Raw genomic sequence first — 27,417 nt, forward strand, 5'->3', positions numbered from 1 at the left:
CATTTCAATGCTTCTGTCTTGCCTCTTTTGTAGCCCAGGTCCGCACCAATGAAGTCAATGGGAGTTTTGCAACTGACTTTAATGGGAGAAGAATCAGGTCCTTCTTCAGTTATAAAAACACACCAGATAATGTGAAAGAGGTATAGTTTTATTGTAATGCTGTGGGATCTTAGCGCGTAAATCCATACACAATAAAATGAAAATATATTCCCCATTATTTAACACTAGAAACACAATCCTGCCCAAGCCTTGATCCTGTGGGAGTGTACATACAAATTGTCATAGGTTTGTTCCCCACTTTGAACTTTAGCGTCCACAAGATGGGGACCTGCATGGACTCCTCTAAACTAAAATCCTAGCTTAGATCTGGTTCTTGCTGCCACCAGCCAGGTTTTTAGTGTCTGGCACACTCCCTGTTCCCCCAAACTTTCCCAGGGGAACACAGATCCAAACTCCTTGAATCTTAATACAAAGAGGGATTCCCTATCCCCCCTTCCCTTCCCCTGAAAATCCAAACAAGGGAAGAAATCGATTAAGTTCTAAAAAAGAAAAGGATTTTATTAAAAGAAAGAAAGAAAGTACACTATCTTTGTAACACCAGGATGAAAAATATACAGGGTCTAGCTATAAACCTGGAGAGGCTTCCCCGCCACCCTCCTTTCTCAGAATAATCAAAGTAACAGCAAACAGAAATAAAGATATTTCTCCAGCAAACACACAATTGCAAATGTAGAAATTAATTATAAGACTAAACCGCCTTTCTAATACTTACTATACTGAATAGAAGAAAATACTTCAGGAAAACTTGGAGATATGTCTGGCCTCTCTTAGATCCAAAAAGAGAACAAAGACCCCAACAAAGAACACAGACAAAGACTTCCCTCCACAGAGATTTGAAACTATCTTGTCCCCTGATTGGTCCTCTGGTCAGGTGTTCATCAGGTTACTGTTTGTTAACCCTTTACAGGTAAAAGAGACCTTAACCATCTGTTTATGACACAAATGCTAAAGGTTTTTTTGTTTGTTGGGTTTTTGGGTTTTTTTGTGGTTGTGATGCACGGAATATCTCCCATACATGCTGACAAATGGGATTGAATTTGTTAATTTTGCTACTTTCAGAAACATAACACAATTTTAATCTTATGTATTTTGAATTATTTTAAAAAGAAATTATCAGGTGATTATGGATGCGATTTTTGGTAATAATGATATTTCATCACCCATAATTGTAGGCAGAACATCTTGCTAAGTTAGACAACTGCACTGATGAAATTGGTTAAAAATTTAGGATCCAATGCTTTAACCCTTACCCACATAAATAAATGGTCTGATTCACTTTTGTAGGACCACTGGTGTAAGATTATGTCACTCACATAAGCGTTTTTCAAGATCAAGCTCTTATTTTTTAATTTCATTTTGCGTATATTCTATGTGAGTCAATGGGTATTGCAGTCATATTCTTTCTTCACCACCCCTTCACAGCCAAGTAAACAAATGGAGCACTACAAAGAGAGACAGTGTGACACAGACACAGTTCCAGACCGAGGTGGCCAAATGCTTTTACCAAGAGCATCATCAGCTCACTGGCAGTTCTCCCTTTGGACTTTGTCCCAAAACAGAAAATAGAAATTCAAGAACAGTTCTGTGTTCCAGATGAAAGATATGAAGGTGGCAACTAGTCCAGTGTACCAGACGGCATAGCGTACAGTAAACGCCTCACTTAAAGTCATTCCAGTTAATGTTCTTTCGTTGCTGATCAATTAGAGAACATGCTCGTTTAAAGTTACGCAATGCTCCCTTATAACGTTGTTTGGGAGCTGCCTGCTTTGTCCACTGCTTGTAGAAAGAGCAGCCTATTGGAGCTAGCTGGTGGGGGCTTGGAACCAGGGTGGACCGGTAGCCCCCCATCAGCTCCCCTAAGTTCCCTGTGCAGCAGCTGCCCAGCAGTTCAGTTGTCCCTTCTCCCAGTGCCATGTGCTGCTCCTGCCCTTGGCCTTGGAGCTTCTCCCAGGAGCCTCCTGCTTGCTGTGCAGGAGGGGTGGGGAGAAGAGGGGTGCTAATGTCAGGGTGACCCTCTTCCCCCCACTCCTGCTCCCCATTCCTGTACCCTATCTCCAAGAGCAGGGGGGGACAGGACAGGGCTCAGGATGGAGGGAGCTTGCTGGCAGCAGCTGCTGTCTCAACTTGCTGATCTACTTAAAAAGGCAATGTATTTAGAGTGGAGTCAGCATACTTAAAGGGGAACACCCAGCTCTCTCACTCACATAAAAAGCGTGTCTCTCTGTCTCTCTCTGCCATGCTGTCTCCCCTCCCTCCATTCGTGCTGCCTTGTAGAGTGTGAGGCTACCTTAACAACAATGTGTTAACCCTCAAGGGCTCAGCCGAGTGCTAGTTCATCATTTAGCAGTAAGGCATTCCCTGGGAAATATCCCTCCATCTTCCACCCTCTGACTTCACCACCTCAACCAAGCTTCACAATCATCATTGCTGTGTACAGTATTAAACTGTTTGCTTAAAACTTATAGTGTGTGTATGTGTGTGTATATATATAAAATATAGTCTTTTGTCTGTCGAAAAAACTTTCCCTGGAACCTAACCCCCTCATTTACATTAATTCTTACGAGGAAATTGGATTCACTTAACATACTTTCGATTAAAGTAGCTTTTTTCAGGAACATAACTACAACGTTAAGCGAGGAGTTACTGTATATTCTATTACAGGGAGCTAGAGCAGCAGCCACTGCAGGCTTTAAGCCCAGCAGCAGTCTGGGGAAAAGGGGCACACTTTCAGAAGCGAGCTTAATCAATCAATCCATCTGTAGAATACTACATTGCTACCACCTGCAGTTCTGATAGAGTAACAGCTGCAATTATTCCATTCTAATCTTTGACCTTACCACCCACCTCCATTACACTCACTCTAGCAATGGGTTACTGCTGAGGCTAGGTGAGAGCATTAATGTAGTGCACAGTATCCTCTATGGAAATATCAGCTCTGAAATGCTCTCAACTGATGTCACCCTGGAGCAGCACAAATCCTAAAACTGCTAATGAGTTCATATATACTGTCCTAGACATGTAAGAAGGAAGACATGATTTAATCAGGCTGCAACTTTATTTCCAACTGGTGGAGGATAGCCAGCAACCTTTCTCCACTTCATAGCTGGTCCCCAGCCCTTTACTGGGACCCCACAATCCTCCCTTCATATGAGAGTTAGGGAGCTGGGGAAGCTGGGGAAAGCGGGTTATCTCCTCACTGTACCAGACATTAGGAGCCCCAATATCACTCCCAGCTTCTTTAGGGCATGCCTTCCCTTAAATCCACTTCTGGTTTATCGGTGAACTGGACCCCCTCTGGAACGAGTATATGCACTGGATACCTGCCACCTGTTAAACTGCAAACTGAACTGTATCTCCTCACCAATCCACCAGGTCCCTACTGTGGGGAAGGCAAAAAAACCCCAACCCACCAAAACTGGCAGTGAGGGGAAAAATCCTTTTCAGTTTCCAAAAAGGTGACTAGCATAATGCCCACAGAACACCCAAACGCTCAGTCCTACACTAATCCCAGGGGCGGGAGAGACTGAGTTGCTAATCCAGCCTTCAGAGGGGGCTCAGACTGGAGGGACAGGGTTTATATATATTCTCCCCCTGGTAAACCAATGGTTACCTCAGCCCTACTGGCCCATCCAGATGATGCATTTCCCCACCTCTCAGGCACCTCCCCCCTCAAACCCCTACAAGTGGGGTCCATAATAGAGACAATACCCTGTTAAACCCCACCAATCCAGATAAAGGCCTCTCACATTTGAGCTTGTCAGGAGTTACACTCTGTGCAAAGGAGGCTGGTGAATGCTGAAATTTGGCAGATGAAATGGACATGTAAAGATGTCCTCAGTGCTGGTTTACAGCCATGAGTACTATTATGTTTTAAATGTCTTTACCAATTTACTAAAAAGCACCTTTGAAAATAAAAGCTTAAAGATTTTTTCAAATCCAGATGAGTTTCCACTATTAATGTTGCTTGTTTATATTTCTCTGCTTTGCCGATGAAGAGTTTCTTTCACTTTTAAGTTCTCTGTGCTGTAGTGATTGGGCTACAAATATAATGATAATTTCTAAAAATCTTTTCTGGGAAATTTTTAATAACTTTTATTGTTAGGTGGTTTTTTTTTACACAACACAGAAAGAAATAAAATAGGTATTGCACTTCTAATATATGCATGTAGACCAACAGACATTTGGACCAAAATTTTCAAACTTGGGTGCCTTAAAAGTTAAGCACCTGAATAAAAATGGACTGATTTTCAGAAGTGCTGGACACCTGCAACTGCCAATGAAGTCTGTGGGAGCTGTGTGTTCAGCACCTCCAAAAATCAGGCCACATTTTAAGGTGCTTAAACATGCCTTACTTTTAGCAGCTGAGTTTGAAAAATTTGGACTTAGAATTTAAGCAGTTTTAATTTTCTATAGCAAGTAATAAACAATTTAAAGTGACAAATTTAATATAAAATATGTTGTGTGGGGAAACCTCCTGTACTATGAAAAAGAATCCAGGAAACTTGGTTTTACTTTTGTTAAAAGTTTGTTTTCACAAAATCTAAATTGTGGGGCAAATTTGACTAGACTGTATCACTTTGCTTAATCAGTAGGAACAATTCTCAAAGCATCAACTAAATGATGCAGCCTGGAGCTTGCTCAGGAGATCACTTTCACATTATGGACTGTTTTCGGGGTTACTGTACTCTAGTTCTCATCTACCACCAAACTGATTTAGATATTGCCATGATCACAGCTGATTTCAACTGCAGCCCTCAAGAGAAATAAAGGCTGATTTTAATTTTTATGTTAATCTATCGTAGGACAAGGTGTAACACATCATTTATAAAAACCTAAAACAGATCTATAATTACCTGGGAAGGCCCGTGGGGAGATTTCTTGCACTTTTGGTGTTTTGGATTCAGCAGGCCATATTTGGGTTTCATTTGTAACTAAAAAGGCAGAAGTTAGACTGTAAATACCAGAGATACATCTGCTCTGCCTGTTTACATTTATTTCTACCCCCGCTCCAAAATGAACAAACACGTGAAATCAAATACCTTAGGGAACTGCTGAACTTGCTTTCACCACACACCCAATAACAGCATGTGACTAGCTCTCTGAAACCTGCATTGTTTTTTAAATATTTTTTCTTAGTATCTGGTGTTCAAAACCTTGCAAGATTGGACACCTACTTATCCACTTGACTAAACAAATGCTCAAAACAAAAGAAAAAAAAGAGGCTTTGCTTGAATGTACATTCTCACACCAAAATACACTCTTCTGATGATGCTCACCAACCATATTAACTTAATATAGGAGATGTCTACTTACCCAATATTTTCTTTGGTGTTTCAGCTATGCCCAATGTCTCAGGTTTAGGAAGTTTCTGTTGTGGTGTTTCATTGAGGCCTGGAATGATAAGGTGCACTACACATAAAGGTAAGTGAGCCATTCATTCAAAACATGGTGAGCTGTAATCTGCCCTGCAATACCTTCTGAGCCACTGAGAACTGAGCATGACTGTCAGAGGGAAGAATTTAGCTCTGTTCTGTCTAATCATTAATCCCATTTGCTGCTGCTCCTTCACTCCCCCCCGACCCCACCCCCACATTACCACTGTTCTAGTATCATTGGCCACGGGAACCAATTACATGTTAGAGTATATAGACATGGTATATTCAGCATTGCAATACACGTATTCTAACTGGACACATCTTGATTGCATTGCAGTCTTGTGATTAATGAGGATTTGTTTATGTGTGGTTAAAATACTAAAGCTCACAGAACGAAAGTTAGGCTAAACAAATTTCATGCCGTGTAAGATTCTTCCATACACCATTCCTGAGTTTAGTGGCATTACACTGGGGATAAATTTGTCTCCAGATATTTTAAGCAGAGTGGTTCCCAATCTTTACAGACAAGAGTACCCATTTACTATAGTAAGTTGGCACCATCTAGTGCCTGCTACCTGTGTGCTCTAACCTGATACACAAGCTCTACATCAGGCCAGACAACTGACGGGAATGAAGGAAGTTATGATGCACTGGGGCTTAGTACAGGTCTCAGTAAGACAGTGGAGTGGGGAAACTTAGTATGCCATTCACAAAGCCTGAAGTGCAGGGCCGGCTTTAGGAAGTCTGGGGCCCAATTTGAATAGTTTCGACAGGGCCCCGGCAGGGATGACTCACCCGGCAGCACTCCAGGTCTTCGCTCCGGGTCTTCCACGGCACTGAAGGACCCGCCTCCGAAGACCCTGAGCGAGTGAAGGACCCAACGCCAAAGTGCTACCGAAGACCTGGAGCACCGCTGGGTGAGTAAAAATTAAAAAGGTGCCTAAGTTAGGCGCTCTTTTTTAGGGCGCGGGGCCCTCTTAGGCCCGGGGCCCGATTCTGGGGAATTGGGGGAATTGGCCTAAAGTCGGCCTTGCTGAAGTATCAGTACAGGTATATGTTCCAGTAGTTGGAAACCTGTGACCTAGTGCACACCTGGAGGGGGCCCAGCATATGTTCACTTAACACCTCAAGATTATCTCTGCAAAATCACTTCTCTCCCTTCCCCTGCAATATGAAAGAACTGTTTTTGATAAAATAGTGGCAATAAGTCCTTTAAAATATTCTGACCATGGAATAGTCACTTTTATACTTCAGGTGCATCCTCCCCCTCACCATCATTATCATAAAATATAATAAAAAAAAATCTGAACCAGTCTCAAGAAAGAAAGAACTAGAAAGGACAGGAAATGTAAAGGATTTACACTGCTCTTTATCTATTGGCCAGAGAAGTAAGGAATGTCTTAGTCACCTAGTATTGCTCCTGCCACGGAAGGCCTGTCCGTGGTTTTAGGCAGCATCCGACGTGTGACATTTTGAATTACTGTGGAAACAGCAACAGTGCATTATCAGAGAAACTTACAAATTTTAAGTCAGGAAACAAAAAACACACACCAGAGGACTCTGAACATTCTGAAAGCCTGTTTATTCAGTTCAGTAGCTCAGAGATATCAGCTCCATATCTCCTTACATTATCGCAAACATATCTAAGGGTTTGCAAGATGTCTCTTTTCTAAACCACCCCTAACTGCAAACCTTTCCCATACACGCAATGTCATGCTTCATGCCATCAATGTTAGATTGATTTTCTTTACCAGGGGTTCTCAACCTTTTTCTTTCTGAGCCTCATCCCCCCCAACATGCTATAAAAAATTCATGGCCAGCATTAGGGGGTAGCAAGCAGGGCAATTGCTTGGGGCTCCATGACACAAGGGGCACCGTGAAGCTAAGTTGCTCAGGCTTCAGCTTCAGCCCCCGCACGATGGGGCTTTGGCTTTCTGCCTTGGGCCCCAGTGAGTCTAACACTGGCCTTCCTTGACAGACCTCCTGAAAACTGCTTGCGCCCATCCCCCCAGGGGGCTCCAGACCCCACGTTGAGAACTACTGCTGTATACTCAAGATATTATAGGACCAATATCAGGAATTGCAGAACTTGGGGCTAATGAGATTTACGGAAGCTTAAAAAATCCCTAGACAGTGTCTGCTATTTAATGAGACACTACAATATTAAACGATATGTCTGGCAGGAGACCACTACTATTAGTGTGCTCCTACTCCCCTCCCATCACCCCTGCCATTCACGTGACCCTGAAGATACACTGGAACATGTCTAATCAATGTTAGGAGTGGTAGTATTTTTAACAGGTAGAGCTGAGTGAATAATTCATAATTAATCATTTGAGACATTTCACGGCTTTTACCAGTTTTTTCTGTGAATATTTCTAAATCTGTATCCTATTTGCTAGCAGTTTCTTGCAAGTATTCAATTTTCTAAGTTCTAGTTTCTTTAATTAGACAATGCAGGTCTCATTGTATGTTTCTTTCACAAAGCCAGATAAGGATAATTCTAAGAATCAGGTTTTTGGTTCAAATACTCAATTACAAATTCAAAATTTGCTTGCTGCAAAATTTGCTTAAAATTTATTGTTACCGCAAATATTCCTTGCAGAATCCCCATGCACTAGAATATTCATGGAAAAGGGGTTTAAACACAGCCAAAGTGAATTTAAATAAAACATTCAAATTAATATTTAGGGTTTTGGTTTTTGTTGTATTTGATTAGCAATGGTAATAGATATTTTTAACTCAGTATGAAAACAAATATTTATAGGAACACAATAAAAAATGCCACACTGGAATAATGTTCTTTGCAGTCCTATATTCTGTCTGACAATAGCCAGTATCAGATGCTTCAGAGGAAGGTGTAAAATCATGCAATAGATATTCATACCATACCATGTTTATGCGGGAAATGTTGTTCTCTGCCTTGGATTCATTGATTGGTTTATACCCTGAAGAACTAGGTCTGATATCCCTATTTTATCTTGTGGCACCTTATAGACTAACAGACGTTTTGCAGCATGAGCTTTCGTGGGTGAATACCCACTTCTTCGGATGCAAGTCCACTGCTGCAAAACGTCTGTTAGTCTATAAGGTGCCACAGGATTCTTTGCTGCTTCTACAGAACCAGACTAACACGGCTACCCCTCTGATACTTGACACTATTTTATCTTGGCTGTTGTAACTGAATATTATGCTTTTACTATACAAACATCTAATCCTTTTTTAAACCCCCTTCTTATGTTTCATGTTGGGTGCATCATAAATATTAATTAATACAGAACTTTCAATATAAATTATTTACTTTAAAAGCTAAAAGTGGCATAACAGCATACAAGCATCTTCTAAGAAAAACACATGAAATATCTGCAGTTAAAATAGCCTAGATATAATGTGTAAGTAAAGACTGATCTTGTGCTTCAGGACATAAACCTCTGTCTGCACTGGCCAGCAGCTGAGGAAAATGCATGCTGCACACACACCCTTATGAGAGTGGAGCAGGTGTGGTTCATCTGCATGCTTGGGAGAACATTAAAAAGGTGCACCATGCACCATCATTATTATTTATTATTTGTATTACCACCGTGCCAAAGAGCCTAAGTTATGGACCAGGACTCCAGTGTACTAGGGACTGTACAAACACAGAACAGACAGCCCCAAAGAGCTTACAATCTAAAAGTATGTCTACACTTACGGTGGCATGTGGAGTACAGACACTGCATGCACAATTAGTATGGGTATAAACAGCACAGTAGATGGTGAGGCATGGCTTAGACAAGTGCCCTAAATGCCTGAATCACCAGGGTATGTGCCCTACATTGGCTCTCTGCAGGCCCAAGCAGTGCCTCCCACAACAGTGTCCTGCTGCCAGAACCTTTCTCCTCTGCTGGAGCCTTTCCCAGCACCGGAGGCCTTTCCTGCTGCAGCAAAAGGCTCCAGCAAAGAGGAAAGACTCTGGCAATGAGGAGGCAGGCGGAAAAGGCTCTGGCAGTGGATAGCTGCCAGAGCCATAACATGCTCCCTCCCTGCTGCTGAAACCTTTCACTGAGGCATGTAGCTACACACACTAGTGACAAGTGTGAATGCAGTCTGCCTTTTACTGTGGTGTGTGGCTACATGCGTAGTGCCTGTACCCTAAACACCACCGTATGTTTAGACATAGGCTATGTAACAATGCTTCCTGGAGCATCTTGCTTCCAAACCACATAAGCATGTGTTACTGAGCTCCCACTACGGCAGTACAATTCCACATCATCCCAAACTCAAGCCAGTGTCTAACTGACAAGTTTGAACCCAGAGCAAGGACATCATGTAATAAGTAAAATAAAGGGCTAAATCCTGACCACATGGCATGCACATGTATTCTAGTGATCTGAATGCAGGAATGGCAGCCAAAAACTACTGTGCTCTAAACTTGGTTCTGATACTGACTTCCGTCTGTGGCTTTGGGCTTAAATTTCTCTCTCTGCTTAAATTTAACCCATCTGTAAAATGAGGACAATACTATTAATCTATCTCTTAAAATCATTGATGAGGATTCATCAGTTAATGGGCCCAATCCAGCATTCCTATCACACTCAAAACTTCCACTGAGCTTAAATGTGCTAGGAACATAGGATGAGGCTCTGTGTTTATGAAGTGTTCTGAGGAGAGGATGGAAGAGGATAATGTATGGGCCTGAAAAAAAGCATCTGACACATCAGAAAAAGGCAGACAAATAAACAGTGACAAGTTTTTAAAGTGCTTGTACACAAATGCTAGAAATCTAACTAATAAGATGGGTGAACTAGAGTGCCTCATGTTAAAGGAGGATATTGATATAATAGGCATCACAGACACCTGGTGGAGTGGGGACAATCAATGAGACACAATCATTCCAGGGTACAAAATATATCGAAAGGACAGAACAGGTTGTGCTGGGGGGCGGGCACTATATGTGAAAGAAAATGTAGAATCAAATGAAGTAAAAATCTTAAATGAATCCACATTTTCCATAGAATCTCTATGGATAGTAATTTCATGCTCTAATAAGAATATAACAGCAGGGATCTATTATCGACCACCTGACCAGGACAGTGATAGTGACAATGAAATGCTAGGGGAGATTAAGAGAGGCTATCAAAATGAACTCAATAATAGTGGGGGATTTCAATTATCCCCATATTGACTGGGTACATGTCACCTCAGGATGAAATGCAGAGACAAAAGTTCTCGATACTTTAAATGACTGCTTCTTGGAGCCGCTGGTACAGGAACCCACAAGGGGAAAGGCAATTCTCGATTTAGTCCTGAGTGGAGCGCAGGATCTGGTCCAAGAGATAACTATAACAGGACCGCTTGGAAATAGTGACGATAATATAACAACATTTAACATTCCTGTGGTGGGAAGAACACCTCAACTGCCCAACACTGTGGCATTTAATTTCAGAAAGGGGAACTATGCAAAAATGAGGAGGTTAGTTAAACAGAAATTAAAAGGTACAATGACTATAGTGAAATCCCTGCAAGCTGCATGGACACTTTCAAAGACACCATAATAGAGGCTCAACTTAAATGTATACCCCAAATTAAAAAACACAGTAAAAGAACTAAAAAAGAGCCACTGTGGCTTAACAACCATGTAAAAGAAGCAGTGAGAGATAAAAAGGCATCTTTTAAAAAGTGGAAGTCAAATCCTAGTGAGGTAAATAGAAAGAAGCATAAACACTGCCAAATTAAGTGTAAAAATGTAATAAGAGAAGCCAAAAAGGAGTTTGAAGAACAGCTAGCCAAAAACTCAAAAGGTAATAAAATGTTTTTTAAGTATATCAGAAGTAGGAAGCCTGCTAAATAACCACTGGGGCCCCTGGACGATCGAGATACAAAAGGAGCACTTAAAGAGGATAAAGTAATTGCGGAGAAACTAAATGAATACTTTGTTTCAGTCTTCATGGCTGAGGATGTTAGGGAGATTCTCAAACCTGAGCCATTCTTTGTAGGGGACAAATCTGAGGAATTGTTACACATTGAAGTGTCACTAGAGGAGGTTTTTGAATTAATTGATAAACTTAACAGTAACAAGTAACCGGGACCAGATGCATTCACCCAAGAGTTCTGAAAGAACTCAAATGTGAAATTGTGGAACTATTAACTATGGTTTGTAACCTGACCTTTAAATTGGCTTCTGTACCCAGTGACTGGAAGATAGCTAATGTAACGCCAATATTTAAAAAAGGGCTCTAGAGGTGATCCTGACAATTACAGACTGGTAAGTTTAACGTCAACACCGGGCAAATTAGTTGAAACAATAGCAAAGAATAAAATTGTCAGACACATAGAAGAACATAAATTGTCAACATGGTTTCTGTAAAGGGAAATCATGTCTTACTAATCTATTAGAGTTCTCTGAAGGGGTCAACAACATGTGGACAAGGGGGATCCAGTGGACATAGTGTACTTAGTGGACACCAAATGAAATTAATGGGCATTAGGTTTAAAACAAATAAAAGGAAGTTCTTCTTCACACAGTGCACAGTCAACCTGTGGAACTCCTTGCCTGAGGAGGTTGTGAAGGCTAGGACTATAACAGGGTTTAAAAGAGAACTAGATAAATTCATGGAGGTTAAGTCCATTAATGGCTATTAGCCAGGATGGGTAAGGAATGGTGTCCCTAGCCTCTGTTTGTCAGAGGGTGGAGATGGATGGCAGGAGAGAGATCACTTGATCATTACCTGTTAGGTTCACTCCCTCTGGGACACCTGGTATTGGTCACTGTCAATAGACAGGATACTGGGCTGGATGGACCTTTGGTCTGACCCAGTACGGCCTTTCTTATGTTCTTATGAAAATGAAAAGGGCCAAATGTCCTATGGCTCATTTGTCAAAATAAACCTGAGATTTGTACTTAGTCCATGTATTGCCCTCTTTATATATTGGTTTGTTTAACATTTGTCTGACTTGGGGAGCTCCTGGCTAAAATGAAAAAGACAATCATTTTCAGAACATATTAAATAAGCTCCTGTATTTCTGTTTCTATGGAAATTAGCATTTTCAAATTTCCAAGAGCTGGTCCCTTAAAATATTTTTTGCATGCTTCAAATCCCAATGTATGGCGAGCATGTTGGTTTAAGTCTATTCACATATGGTATGTATTAATTAAATAAATCACACCCACTCCACAGTCTACTCTATTTTATGGACACGTGGAATTTTTATTTCTCTGAAATAAAAAAAAGGGACATTATTTAAACATCTGGAAAACAAGCGCAAGAAGCCATCTCTGAAAACAACTTCTTCTCCAGGAACACATATTGGAAATATAAAAGATTTGGAAGAAGTCATTTGGAACATATTTATTTTTCTAAATCCTTCTCAACTTAAAAACCATACAGGTAAAGCTAAATATTTGTACTTACAGAAAACTAAATTTAACAAGAAATATTATTTCACATTTGTCATAGGCATGCCATATAGGGGTTTTACTAATCTATAAAAGCCCAGATACTAAAGGCTTCCCAGGGGAGCGGAGACACACTGACATAGTGATGAAGACTCATCACGTTGGAACATTTAAAAATCCCTGCAGGTGACACCACTGAAAAGATAGCACAAAACTTTATATTTAAACGCTTGATGTTAGGATTTCTCACAAGTCATCTCCAGACCGATGAACTTCCCAGGACATCAAGATGTATGAGATTTTTAATCACAGAAAGCCTTATATAACATAGGACTACTGGATAACAAAAATGGGGTTTCCAATTTTAAACAACACTATTTCAAAGTTGCAGAAATAAAATCAACTATACAATAATTATGTTTTGTAAAAGTACAACTAAGGAAGGGGGAAAATCTCTCCCCCATTTTTTCTAGAAATGCAGTTGTGCAACCTTAGCATTTTCTTGGTAAATACATTTCCAGAGGCCAGTATTTCCTCTCTTCCACTTGAACTGTAGCTGGCTGTTGTTTATCAGTTTCTGCTGAGACTCTTCACTGAAGTCCTGATGGAAGACAGCACTGCCCATACCCAGATATGCTTTCATTTGCTACTTTCATTTCTTTCCTAAAAGCCTTCCCTCCATCTTTATTTTGGCCTAAAGCACACTGAAAGCATATGCATTTTTTAAAAAAGTTTCTAAACATCCTCTGCTCTGGAGCTGGATGTTAAAAATATTTGAGTTGTCCCCAACTCATTGTTAAATTTTAGGGAATACCTTTACTCATCTAAAACTCTAAAGAAGAACTCTGCCTGTTTCCCCCCGCCCCCCCCCCCCCCGACACACACACACAGACAATTCAGAAAAAGCTAACATCTGGGCTAATAACTTTTGTGTTTAGTGAATTACTTCTTGAAGAAATATTCTGAAAACTGTCATAATTGTGCTTGCACTTGTATGTGAATACTAAGCTAGGGCTGGATAAACTCAAGCCTCTTCATAAGAGTAGAAACATAATATCGACACTGACTCAACCTTGGTTATTTCTTCTATAGCTCTATATCTGTAACATTGCCCTTCTAAGCCTCCAGCAGTGTACAGGGCAGAGAATATGGCTGAGTGCGTATGACATACTGATTGTGGATTTTACTACAGCACTATGCAAGAAAACAGAATACAAAAGAAATGTACATTTTTTTGTGATCCACACTGACAACACATTAGGGGCCTCGAGGCTGCACCTATCTTGTAGAGTGTCGCCTACAATGTGCAGCGACTACAGGCTCTAGCATACAATGCTCATATTTAACTAACTAAAGGCTATTTAGATGAAAATGGGGCATTGATTGCTGGAACCTGCTGTCTCCAAGGGCTAGACCTCTAGATTCTGTATGAGGGAGGCTGCAGACCACATTTTAGAACATCATGGTCTGAAGTTGAATTCATGAATGGCATGTTATCTGCCTGAGTACACTATATACACAGTAGCAAAGAGTAGTCACATTGGCATGGATGCCTGGAGGGAAGGGGATTTGTAGTTTGAATAGAGTACACAGATTATATCCAGCTCAACAAATTCTGCATTGTAAGATTTAAAGTAACATTCAGAAAAGTAAAGCCTTAGCAATATCTAATTTTCAAAACACACAGAAGATGCCTATATAAAGAAAAGAAATAAAGACTGAAGGAGGACAGCAAATGGAGAAAACCCAAGACTAGGTACTGAGGGATGGAATACAATTTGAAGCTTATGAAGAACTGATCAGTGCATGATTCTCAGGGGCGGCTCCAGGCCCCAGCACACCAAGCACGTGCTTGGGGCGGCATGCCGCGGGGGGCGCTCTGTCAGTCGCCGGGATGGCGGCAGGCGGCTCCGGTGGTCCCGCGGCTTCGGTGGAGCATCCGCAGGCATGCCTGCGGGAGGTCCACCAGAGCACGGGACCGGCGACCGGCAGAGCGCCCCCCGCGGCGTGCCACCGTGCTTGGGGCGGTGAAATTACTGGAGCCATCCCTGATGATTCTGTACTGTAAATATTTCACTGTATAGTACAAATTTAACTCAAGTCATATATTGCTTCTTTTCATACCTGGCAGCTAGAGGATGCCAGGCAGAGAGAATGACAAACCTGGATACTTTTATCAGTATGTTTCACATGCTAACCTTAAAGACAGACACTAGCAGAAACTAGAATTGGTAGCAACTCAGCAAATGATTAAATGAAGTAGTTGTGTATGATGCAACAAAATAGCTCAGTTTAAAAATGAAGAGCAAACATAGTTAAACTACTTTTGTAATAAAAATTCACAGTTTTGATTGTGAAGTTCCACTGATTTTGGTACTAGACTCTGCATGTATTAATCATAGTAAATGTATTCTGTTTTTCATTTATTTTATACTTTTTTGTGAGATATCTGTGTTCAAGGGGGGAAAAACATGAAAAAACACACACGTTACCTTGTTTGATTATTGTAACAGGGACAAGTTTTGGACCATCTTTTAGTATGAGCTATAAAGAGAAAAAATATATAAGCATTAGGATCTGTGCCATAATAGTAATTGAATTTTTCTTTGTAATGAAAATATAAGGCTTCAATCCAGTGCCTCATTTGTCCCAAGTTAACAACGGACATGGCTCCGGCCCCAATCACTGAAGGTTACACTTCATTTTTGATGGCAAGAACTGTTATAAAGCATTTTGATCCCTTTCATTTGGCTACAGCCAGTTCTTTTGCTCCATTAATACAGAAAGTCTTACTGCTAAGGAATCCTCTAATTTTTGTTCTCTTTGAGACAAATCTCTCCATCTTAACAACCAGAGAAACCTTGACAATCAAACTGTGCAAAGTAATAACAACGAAACCTCCAAAACAGAAATAATCACCCAGTTGTGTATTTTGTTACTAACTTTCAACTCAGATCAAGGTTACTGAAAAGTTCACAAACCATTCTCATAAACCAGGACTATTTTATTGTTTTTAAATCCAGATCAGATGTTCACTTCTCATCCAATGTAAAGTATGGATGTAAAAGGCATTTGACTGGGGTTAGCATCTGTGGGCTTTATCAATGGCATCATCTTAATTTCGACAACTGATTTCTCAGGGTGATAATAGGCCAGTCACAAGGGGGCTCCAAATTGAAAGGAATTTATATGCTTTTTATATTTGTATTGCAAATATTTTTTGCCTTACACTGGTCTTTGATCCAGAAAGGTTTCCATCCACATACTAATCCTTTACAGACTTTTGAGCACCATGGAAATAAGCATCTTTAGCACATGAATTGGCCCTGCAAGAATGGAGAAAATTGCAGATCTTTATGTCATAAGTAAGCCCTGACCGTCCTTTGGCTCATGCAGGTACAGGAGCCAACATTTCAATAGTACAATGACTGGAAAGGGACCAGGCAGAAGTACTGCCAGATATGTACATATACTAACTGTAGCTATAAAATATAATCCTCTTTCAGTGAAGTCTGAGTTTAAAGGAGGAATAGAACTCAATATACAAATACTTCTTTTGGCTAAACATATAGCATATAAAGTCCTGCTTCCAGATGAGTGGGGATCAGTTAATGCTACTGGTTTATTCTGTACTTCATAATATCACTCATTTAAGCTTAAGTTTGTTTGTATCTTTGCTGTGGGAGAAAGCACGATATTTTGGCCTGCTTTGTCACCAGTACACTCAGATCTCCAGCTTCATGTTGTTAAATCTAGATGCTGCATTCTTTGTGTTTTCCAAGTGCCTCACAGCTTAGAAAATAGATGGAAGTAAACTAGCTTAGGTTGGAAGTAGAAAAGATGGAAATGGTGCGTATAGGCAGCGGGGAGCATCTGGAAGTCTTATGGAGAAAATTATGACTTAACTGGCATTATAGAGACTTGGTGGCACAACTCTCATGATTGGAGTACCAGCATTGAGGGATATAGCTTGTTCTGAAAGTATAGGTATGGCAAAAAAGGAGTAAGTGTTGTGCTGTATGTCAACAATGTAGTCACTTGCACCGAGGTCCAAAGAGGAAGTGAGCGACAGACCTGCTGAGAGTCTCTAGGTGTGGATAACAGGGAAAAGAACAGCAGTGATGTTATGGTGGGGATCTACTATTGACCACCAATTCAGGAAGAGGAAACGGATGAGTCATTCTACAAGGAGGTAACAAGATTAGCTAACACACATGAGCTAGTATTAATGAGGGATTTTAACTTCCCTGATATCTGTTGGAAGACTATTGCAGCAAAACATAATACGTCCTGCAAATCCTTAGTGTGAGTAGGAGATAAATTTTCTGATTCAGAAAGTTAAGGAAACAATTAGAAGGTCATCCATTTTGGACCTAGTTTTGACCAATAGGGATGAATTAATTGTGAATGTGAAGGCGGTCGGGACTTGGGAGGAAGTGATCATGATCTGACAGAATTCAAGATCCTATGGAAATAAGGACATGAGAACAGCAAAACAAGGACACTAGGCTTCAGAAAGGCAGATTTCAACGGACTCAGAGAAATACAAGGCAAGGTCCCATTGAAAGACCTATTAGGAAGAAAAGGAGTCAAAGGGGGTTGGCAGTTATTAAACAATGTAATACTAGAAGCTCAACATCAAGCTATTCTGACACAAAAGAAAGATACGAAGAGCCACAGGAGTCCAATGTGGCTGCACAAGGAGCTTTTTAGCCATCTAAAACCCAAAAGGGATACATACAGGAAATGGAAGGAGGGGCATGTCACCAAGTAAGTATATATGGGAATAGCGCAAGCATATAACAACAAAATTAGGAAACCCAAGGCAAAGAATGAGTTACATCTGGCAAAAAATATTAGAGACAGCAAGAAGGGGTTTTTCAAATATGGTCATACAGAAAAGAAAGATCAAGGATGGTATGGGTCCACTGCTCAATGGAGAAGGTGAGCTGGTAATGGAAGATGATAGGAAGATAGAGCTGCTCAATGCCTACTTTGCTTCAGTCTTCTCATAAAAGATAACATCTGACTGGACAACAAGCAAAGTTACCATAGATAATAAAGGGAAAGGGATGCAAATTGGAATAAGTAAAGAACATGTCAAAGATCTTCTGACCAATTTGAATGAATTCAAATTATCAGGGCTGGATGCTATTCACCTTAGATTACTGATAGAATTAGCTGAAGAAATCTCAGAGCCACTGGCAATAATATTTACAAACTCATGGATAACAGGAGAGGTCCTCAAAGACTGGAGAAGGGCTAACATACTGCCCATCTTTAAAAAAGGCGAAAAAGGGGAGCCAGGGAACTATAGACCAGTCAGCTTGACTTCGATACCTGGGAAGCTACTAAAGCAATGTATACAACATTCAATTTTCAAATACCTGGAGGATGAAGGGTAATCACTAGCAGCCAGCATGAATTTACTAAGAACAAATCATGCCAAACCAGCTTGATTTCCTTCTTTGTCTGATTTGGGGGATTTGGGGAATGTGGTGGACATAATACACCTGGACTTCAGCAAGGCTTTTGACACAGCCCCACATGACATTCTAATAAGTAAGCTGGAGAAATGCAAGAAGTGGATACATAGTTAGTTAAACAACCACAAAGTAACTATTAATGGAATGATATTAGATTGGAGGGAGGTCTCAAGTGGGGTTCCACAGGGATCTCATCTGGGTCCGGTATTGTTTAACATCTTTATTAATGACCTGGATGCAGGTATAGAGAGCATACTGATTAAGTTCGCAGATAACACAAAACTGGGGAAGGGAGTTGCCAATATTTTGGAGGATAGAGCTAAAATTCAGAGGGATCTTGATAAATTGGACAACTTGGCTACAGACAACAAAATGAAATTCAACAAAGACAGATGTAAGATGCTATATTTAGGGAGGAAAAGCCAAATGCACAAACACAGAATGGGGGAAAATTGGCTTAGCAGCAACCCCGCTAAGAAGGACCCAGGAGTTGTGGTGGATCATATCCTCAACATGAGTCAGCAATGTGATGCTGTTGCCAAAAAAAGCAAATGCAATTTTAGGTTGCATTAACAGAGGCATAGCATGCAAGTCACAGAAGGTGATAGTATCACTCTACTCAGTGCTGGTTAGGCCTTAGCTGTCCAGTTTTGGTCACCAATGTATAGAAAGGCTATAGAGAAACTGGAAAGGATCCAGAGGCAAGCGACAGAGACGATCAAAGAGATGGAATGCAAGCCGTATGAGCAAAGGCTGAAGGAACTGGGTATGTTTAGTTTGGAAAAGAAGAGATTAAGAGGGTTGGGGGGGGGATATGATAGCAGTCTTCAAATACTTCAAAGGCTGCTATAAAAGAGATGGAGAAAAGTTGTTGTCTTTTGCCACGGAGGACAGGACAAGAGGCAATGGGTTCAAACTACAGCACAGCAGATTTAGATTAAATCTCAGGAAAAGCTTCCTAACTGTAAGGTCAGTAGGACAATGGAACAGACTGCCTAGGGAGATTGTGGAAGCTCCTTCACTGGAGGCTGAATAAAGAATGGTTACCTACCTTTTCATAAGTGTTGTTCTTTGAGATGTGTTGCTCATGTCCATTCCATTCTAGCTGTGCATGTGCCCATGTGCACAGTTGTTGGGAGATTTCTGCCTTAGCGGTATCTGTAGGGCTGGCTGTGGTGCCCTCTGGAGAGCTGCACTCATGTGTTGGTATATCAGGCACCACCGGCCCTGCGCCCTCTCGGTTCCTTCTTGCCAGCAACTCTGACAGAGGGGCAGAAGGGTGGCTAATGGAATGGACATGAGCAATACAACGCAAAGAACTACAGTTACGAAAAACTAGGTAACCGTTTTTTCTTCTTTGAGTGCTTGATCACGTCGATTCCATTTTAGGTGACTCACAAGCAGTGTCCATGGAGGTGGGCTCGAAGTTCACAGCTTAGTGGCTTGTAGTACTGTCCTACCGAAGCCTGCATCGTCCCAAGCCTGCTGGGTCAGTGCAGAGTGCGACATAAAGGTATGGACAGAAAACCAGGTGGTCACTTTAAAGATGTCCTGGATTGGCACATGGGCTAGAAAGGCTGCTTAAAAAGCCTGCGCCCTAGTAGAGTGGGCGGTGACGATCGCTGTGGGGTGGCACCTTCGCTTAGCCATAGCAGAAGCAAATGCAGGCAGTGATCTAAGAAGAAATTATTTGAGTGGATATCGGGCAACCTTTCATCCTGTCGGTCACAGCGACAAATAATTGTTGACTTACGGAATGGCTTGGTCCTGTCAATGTAGAAGACCAGTGCCCTCTTGATGTCCAGAGCGCGTAGCCTATGCTCCTCCTCAAACTTATGTGGCTTTGGAAAGAAGAGCGGTATGTAAATGTCCTGGCTTTAAGGAAACTGAGAGACTAACTTGGGAAGAAAAGCCGGGTGCGGTCTCAGTTGGACCTTGTCCTTGTAGAAGACCATGTACGGTGGCTCCAAGGTGATCGCCTGACTCTTGGATACTCGGTGGGCCGACGTCACTGCGACCAGGAATGTGACCTCTCAGGAAAGGAGAAGGAGAGATCAGAAAGCCAGAAGCTTGAAGGGAGGGCCTGTAAGCTGCAGCAGCACTGAAGGCCCCATGATAGGCTGGGAGCCCCAGCCGCTGGCTGGGGTGGGAGGTGAGCCCCTGGCTGGGCTGGGAGGACCGACCACAGCAGTACCCCCATGAAGCCACAAAGCGGGTGCATGACCTGACACAAGTCCTTTTCCCATGGCCCCTCTGTCCTTCAGTGCTGAGCGACTCCGCTTCTTCGGCACCGGTGAGGGGGAGTGGTAGGGTGACCAGACAGCAAGTGTGAAAAATCAGGACGGGGGTGGGAGGTAATAGGAGCCTATATAAGAAAAAGACCCAACAATTGGGATTGTCCCTATAAAATTAGGACATCTGGTCACCCTAGAGCAATGCTGGGCTGAGTCCGGTGCCGGCGGTGCACTGCGCACCGAGGCAGATGTACTCAGCATGGGATCTGCGGTGGAGGGCTCCGATGCAGGGTGAAGAGCAGCCTTCATTAGTAGGCCCTCAAGCGGATATCCCACTCCTTCTGCGTCCAAGGGTGAAAGTTCTTGCAAATATGACACTTGTCCTTTCTGTGGCTCTCTCCCAGACACTTGAGACAACTGTTGTGGTAATCACTGATTGGCACTGGCCTGGCTGCATGTCGAACACAACTTGAAGTCTGGAAAGTGGGGCTTGCCCCGCTTGGGGCAAAGTCCCAACTGGGACTCTACTAACTAACTTAACAGTATAACTAACTACTATGAACTATATACAACCACCAACAGAACAAAGTCTATGAGGAAAACTGCTACTGCTCTTGTGATGCAAGACAAGGAACTCCAACCAACCATGATGGGCGGTAAGAAGGAACTGAGAGGGAACAGGGCCGGCAGTGCCTGATATACTGCCTCATGGGAGCACCGCTCTAGGGAGGGTGTTACAGCCAACCCTATGGATACTGCTAAAACAGAAATCTCCAACAACTGTGCATGTGGGCACGTGCACACCTAAAATGGAATCAACATGAGCAAGCACTTGAAAACCACCATCTGTCTTGGATGGTTTAGACACAACAAATTATGCATTCTGGTAGAGTGGTTAGACTAGATGACCCTTGTGGTCCCTTCTAACCCTATGATTCTACAGAAACTCTCTGGGACTGTTAATGTACCTTTCATTGGAACTGTATGTATGACTTACCAGTATGACTGACAATCTCAGGGTTACTTTGAATCTACTGAAGTTCCTGGAATCTGAAATATTTGCTGTGACAAGCAGAAAAAACTACTATTTTTGTCAGGAGACTGCAATGGTTCCACTCAGGTGACCATACAATATCATTTATACTATGTTTCCTAAACATCCTCTCTCTGTATAACATCCTCATGGATCATCTCAGTATCCAGAAGACAATCAATAGATGGAAAATGTGATAGAGGCTAGAGCAGCAGTGTTAGTCATCACATTTTAAGGCCAACCAGCTGTAAAGTACAGAATTTAAAATACCAATGCATAGCAGCTAGCAAGTAAACCTTTTTAAACTTATTCTCCACAATGCTGTGAACAAAGGTCAGCTTAGTGAGTCCAGCTGTTGTTACTATGAAACAGATTTGTATATTCCTGTGATTTTTTATTTTTAATTGACAAAAAACACTCAGATTTATATACTAAAATGACTGTAACCATGAGTCCAGAACCTTACACAAGAAAATAAACAATTTGCTATCACTGTTTGATTTTTAACTGTTGTTGTTCATTGATATGCCAGTCTCTAGTCAAGTCAAAATTGGGGCTTCATTGTGTTAGGCACTGTACCATATGCAAATCATGTTGAGCATGTAAAAGTCTGTGCCTTTAGCTGAAAAAAATTGATAACTGGTCTTTTATTGTTTTAATTTTGAACCCAAAGATAAAAGCATATTTTAAAGAATTAGAAATAAGTTTAAAAAAGTAAAGCAAGGATCCAAATCTGTGCCAGATAAGGTGGCATTTTTTTGTGGTGAGAGCACTTATCTACTAAAAAGTGGCCTGGGATCACCATTCTCATTTTAGACTGGCCACCAAACAGCTGTCACCCAGTAACAACTTTGATTCAATACCAACCTGGGGTGGACTCAAGGAGAAGTCTACATCATAGTCATTACTGAGGAACTCAAAAGATTTTCTTTGCTTAATGCTCAGTATTTTCCCATTACTAGTGAGCAAGGTTTACCACCAGCACCATTGCTATCGACATCTGGTCTTTCAGATGCTCACTTGCTAAAGTAGCTCTAAAGCTGCTAGTTGCATAACTTTGGGCCCAGCTTCTTCTGACATCTGGATCCCAACCCACTGTCATTTTCATTTAATCAGACCTCCCATTAAGAGCATTGTTTCCTGAAGGATCAGGGCTAAAATCCAGGTGGGCACTGACATAATTCCAGCATTATTTTAAATCAAATCTATTGTTGTCCCTTCTTCCACTACCACTGTTTCATCCTGACATGAGCATCCTCTCTCTGCTGAGTGGTAACAGATGTCCAGGTCCCCACAAGTCAGCTTCCCAACAGCGGGGAAATCAGTGACATAAAGTCTGGGTGTACTCTAAGTGTAACTTGTTTATTTAAACAGATTTCAGGTCTGGTGTCTCAGATAGTCTTTCAGAGTAACTTCAATACCCAGTTCTCAAAGAGCAACTCTACTCACGACCTGACTATAGTCAGAGACCAAGACAAGGAGCCGACTCTCCTGCTGCTTGAACATCCTCTCTTTAAGGACCTCTGCCTCTATACAGGACCATGCACAACAAAAACTAACAACACAACATGTTGTCCCAAGACTGAACATTTGCTCACATGCTAAGAAAGAGAACTTGGAAGACCACGTGTAACAGCTCCATCTGACAATGCCTGCCATAACAGATTCTCTCTCTCTTTCTCTCTGAATCTAAGATACCAAACCTTTATTTTGAGTTGACAACTATTGATGTATCTTTTACTTCAGGCATTTTAAAGGCATTTTTTCACCACAGTATTTAAGTGCCAAAGTGATACCTACTATTTATATAGAGCTTTACATTATCAAACCACTTTATAAACATGAACTAAATGATGCTCACACCTGTGAGTAAGACAAATATTATTATTCTCATTTTCCAGACTGAGAAAATAAAACAGAGAGCTTAGGCGCTCAGATACTACAGTGATGGAAGCATTTAAAAGAATGTACATAGATAAGAAATAGAAGTGACTAGCTCAAGGTGATACAAAAAGTTAGTGATGCAGCCACTGTCAGAAGAGAGGTCTCTTGATTTGTAGTCATATACCCAATGCACCTCTCATCTACTTTTGTCCAAGGTATAAAAGAGTTTATAAGCAGTACAGCTTTTAGCAGCTGCTGTTTACTTCTTTCTGATGTTCCTATATCCCAAAGCCAGGTAAAGTTAACATAAATTTTAAAATGGGAGACATTAGAACATCGTTACTTTCCTTATGGCAGCACTGGATTCAATCTGACTGGACAAGCCTTAAGAGAACAGTCATGTTTTCCTTTGGAGATAAATAAGTGATTGACGCTAAAAGCCCTTCCCTGTTGGGCAGAGAATCTAGAGGGAACTCCACATTGCAGCTTGACATTATATAACTCCTGGATTTTAATCAGCTAGAAGAGGAAGTTTTTTTTTCTACCTCTTCTTCCTCTCTTCTCTAGCCTCCACCACATTCCCTGCCCCTTGTTTATGAAGGGAAAAGGAATGACTGTCCCTACAATTATTTATTTATTTTCTTCCTTGTAACTGCTCCTCACCCAGCCCCAAAACTTAGCCAAACTTGCTGGGTCAACCTGCCAAAAGAAACAAAAGCTATTTTGTTGAAATGTTGGAAAGACAGAAGAATAACTATACACAATGACAGGGCTGCTATACATGAAATGCAGCAATAAAGCCTTTGAAAGGCAGAAAAATCAGAACCACTCCAAAATGAGACTATTGCCTCTGAACAAAATAAAAACAACTTTTGGCCTAACTCATTAGCAATCTGGCTTTGTAGAAATTGTGCGGTTACATCATTAAAACATACCCCACCTAATGAGTTGTATGACTGTTACTTCAGTTTCCACAGCAGAGAAACAATGTAAATGTGTGAGTGATGTAACTGATAGTTGATCAACATCCTTGTTTTGTACCTCTGGACTGGGAATGATGGTGTGTGCACATCAGTATTGAATATTTTCATTACAAATCAGTAGCGTGTCTCACAGCAGAGTGACCAGTACAATAACTCCTCACTTAAAGTCATCCCGGATAATGTTTTGTTGTTACGCTGCTGATCAATTAGGGAACATTCTCGTTTAAAGTTGTGTATTGCTCCCTTCTAACATCATTTGGCAGCCGCCTGCTTTGTCTAATGCTTGCAGCCCATTGCAGCTAACTGGTGGGGGCTTGGAATCAGGGTGGACCAGTAGCCCCCATTAGCTCCCCCTATCAGCTCCCCACTCCCCTAAGTTCCCTGTGCAGCAGCTGCCTGCAGTTCAGCTGTGTCCCTCCCCCCACTGCCATGTGCTGCTCCTGCCCTCTGCCTTGGAGCTGCTCCCAGGAGCCTCCTGCTTGCTGTGCGGAGGGGAGGCAAGGAAGAGGGGGGCTAATGTCAGGGTGTCCTCATCCCCCTGCTCCTGCACCCCGCTTACCCCATCTTCCATAGAGCAGGGGACACACACCAGGACTCAGGACAGAGGGAGCTGAGGGAGCTTGCAGCAGCTGCAGTCTCAGCAAGCTGATCTAATTAACAAGGCAGTATACTTAAAGGGGAAATGCACATATCTCCCTCCATTCCCGCTGCCATTGTAGAGTGTGTGAGTTAATCCTTGAGTGCTCAGCTAATTGCTGTTCATCATTTAGCAGTAAGGGAAATATCCCACCCTGTGACTCCTCCACCTCAACCAAGCTTCACAATCATCATCACTGTGTACCAGTTTTAAATTGTTTGTTTAAAACTTATAGTGTTTGTGTGTGTATATATAGTATAGTTTTTTGTCTGGTGAAAAAAAATTCCCTGGAACCTAACCCCCTCATTTACATTAATTCTTATGGGGAAATTGGATTAGCTTAACATCGTTTCACTTAAAGTCGCATTTTTCAGGAACATAACTACACCATTAAGTGAGTAGTTACTGTATTTGTAAAATAGGGGATATCACAGAATGTCACAGAAGACAGGGTATTGTTCAACAGTCTTGAGATGCAATGCTTACTTGACACTGTTTTAAAGGTACTAAAGCAGATTTAACTACAAGTTTTGCTCTTTTTTGTGCCTCATTTACATTTGTCTCTCAGACACATCATTTTTTTAAAAAAATCTTTTTATATGCATATCTATGAACATGCGACATCCACATTTGCTGGCTGCTTTCACAAAGGCCAAATAAAAGATATATGGAAAAATACTAAATACTGATTTTGATTCACATGAAAATTCTGCAAACACACTAGCAGAACAATTTTAACTCCTCATATCTAGACATCTGTAAAGATATTGGGATTTCCTAATTATCTAAATGAGAAAGCTATGAGTCCTTCCCAGCCACTCTGATCCTGTAACAATTATACACAAGCAACTTCCCATGTGAGAAGTCATATTGAATTATATGGGACAACTCACTTGAATATATGCTTGGAAGATCAGGCTATAAAACTCTAAACCCCTTACAGTATTTATAGAACACACAGATGGACAGATAAGCTCAATATCATATCAAAGGATACCCAAAAGAAGGCCCTGCACAACCCATCACAAAACAAATCCTTCCCCATATGCCTCAATTATACCCCCACCACTGCATGAAAAGCACAAGAAAATGTAGGTAGGCCTTGCAGGTCAGCAAACTCAAGCACTGTTGGACCAAGGGGGAAGCAAATTCCAAAGTCTAGAACTCACATACTGAAACTTTCAGTTCTGTCCCTTTTAAATCAGGGTGCTGTATGTCTCAGCAGTCAATGCACACATAAAAATTATGCGTATTTAAATACAGTGTTTGGATTTTAGATATCAAGTTTTGATTAAGAGGCTTTAATGATTTTCCAATATTACAATCCTGCTGCCACATTCTCCTCATCCCATTTACAGCACCTAAGGGAGAAGAAAAATCTGACATTACAAAACACAAGACTTCATTGCGAATATGATATTCTTTTTCATACCTGTGTTTGGATATTAGGTATGACCTTGTAGGTATTCTGGAGCTGTCCATTTTCTTTGTTTTTATCTGATTTAACAGGAAAGAAATAAACACAGAGAACTATTATTCACATTCTTCAAGATAAAGCAAAATAATAATTAAGTTTTTTCCAGATTATTTTTCAATGGCTATGAAGGTAGCAAGAATTGTGCCTTCTGTCAACCTACCATAGCTTATTTCACTCTTTCTGCAACTGGGTTTTAAAATTCGTATTGTTAATGATGAAAACAAGGTGTTCTTTTAATTATACCTGACTGGGTGTATGTACAGGAAGAGTGGAAGGAGGGAAAAGGGCAGGGTGAGCTGCTGGAATTTGCTATCATTAAGTATTTAAAATATTATTTATTGGTCGCTGGCTGACACTGTTCTGCTACTGTAAATACAGAGGAGAAACAATCCCTTTTCCTCAGGATCTCAGGGCCAGATTTTTAATGGTATTTAGGCACCTACTGGGATTTTCAAAAGCATCTAGATGATTAAATCCCACTGAAATCAGTGAGTGTTAGGCACTTAGATGCTTTTAATAATCTCAGCAGGCATGTATATTCCTTTAAAAATTTGGCCCTTAGGCCTGGTCTACACTAGGGTGGGGGGTTGAACTAAGGTACACAACTTCAGCTACTTAGTTCGAACTTCTTACCTGTCCAGACGCCGCAGGATCGAAGTCCGTGGCTCCCCCGTTGACTCCGCCACTGCCGTTCGCGGTGGTGGAGTTCCGGAGTCGACGGGAGCACTTTCGGAGTTCGAACTATCATGTCTAGATTAGACGTGATAGTTCGAACTCCGAGAAGTCGAACACTACGCGTTGACCCGGCAGGTAAGTATAGACCTACCCTTAGACTCCGAGGCCCTGTTCCTCCAAACAGTAACTGCGGCCCAA

General features: G+C 41.4%; 1 protein-coding gene across 1 annotated transcript in view; it reads right to left on the reverse strand.

Moving 5' to 3' along the window:
* The window catches only part of LOC123361683 (ABI family member 3 binding protein), a 409,913-nt gene that overhangs the window by 141,138 nt on the left and 241,358 nt on the right, over positions 1-27,417 (reverse strand). The window contains exons 6-10 of the mRNA XM_045001759.1: positions 26,500-26,564; positions 15,303-15,354; positions 6,844-6,915; positions 5,374-5,469; positions 4,914-4,991 (exon numbers count right to left, since the gene is read on the reverse strand). Of these exons, the coding sequence (XP_044857694.1) occupies positions 4,914-4,991; positions 5,374-5,469; positions 6,844-6,915; positions 15,303-15,354; positions 26,500-26,564 (363 nt within the window). The remainder of the gene's footprint in view (positions 1-4,913; positions 4,992-5,373; positions 5,470-6,843; positions 6,916-15,302; positions 15,355-26,499; positions 26,565-27,417) is intronic.

The sequence above is a fragment of the Mauremys mutica genome, chromosome 1, assembly GCF_020497125.1.
Source record: "Mauremys mutica isolate MM-2020 ecotype Southern chromosome 1, ASM2049712v1, whole genome shotgun sequence".
NCBI classification, from domain to species: domain Eukaryota; kingdom Metazoa; phylum Chordata; order Testudines; family Geoemydidae; genus Mauremys; species Mauremys mutica.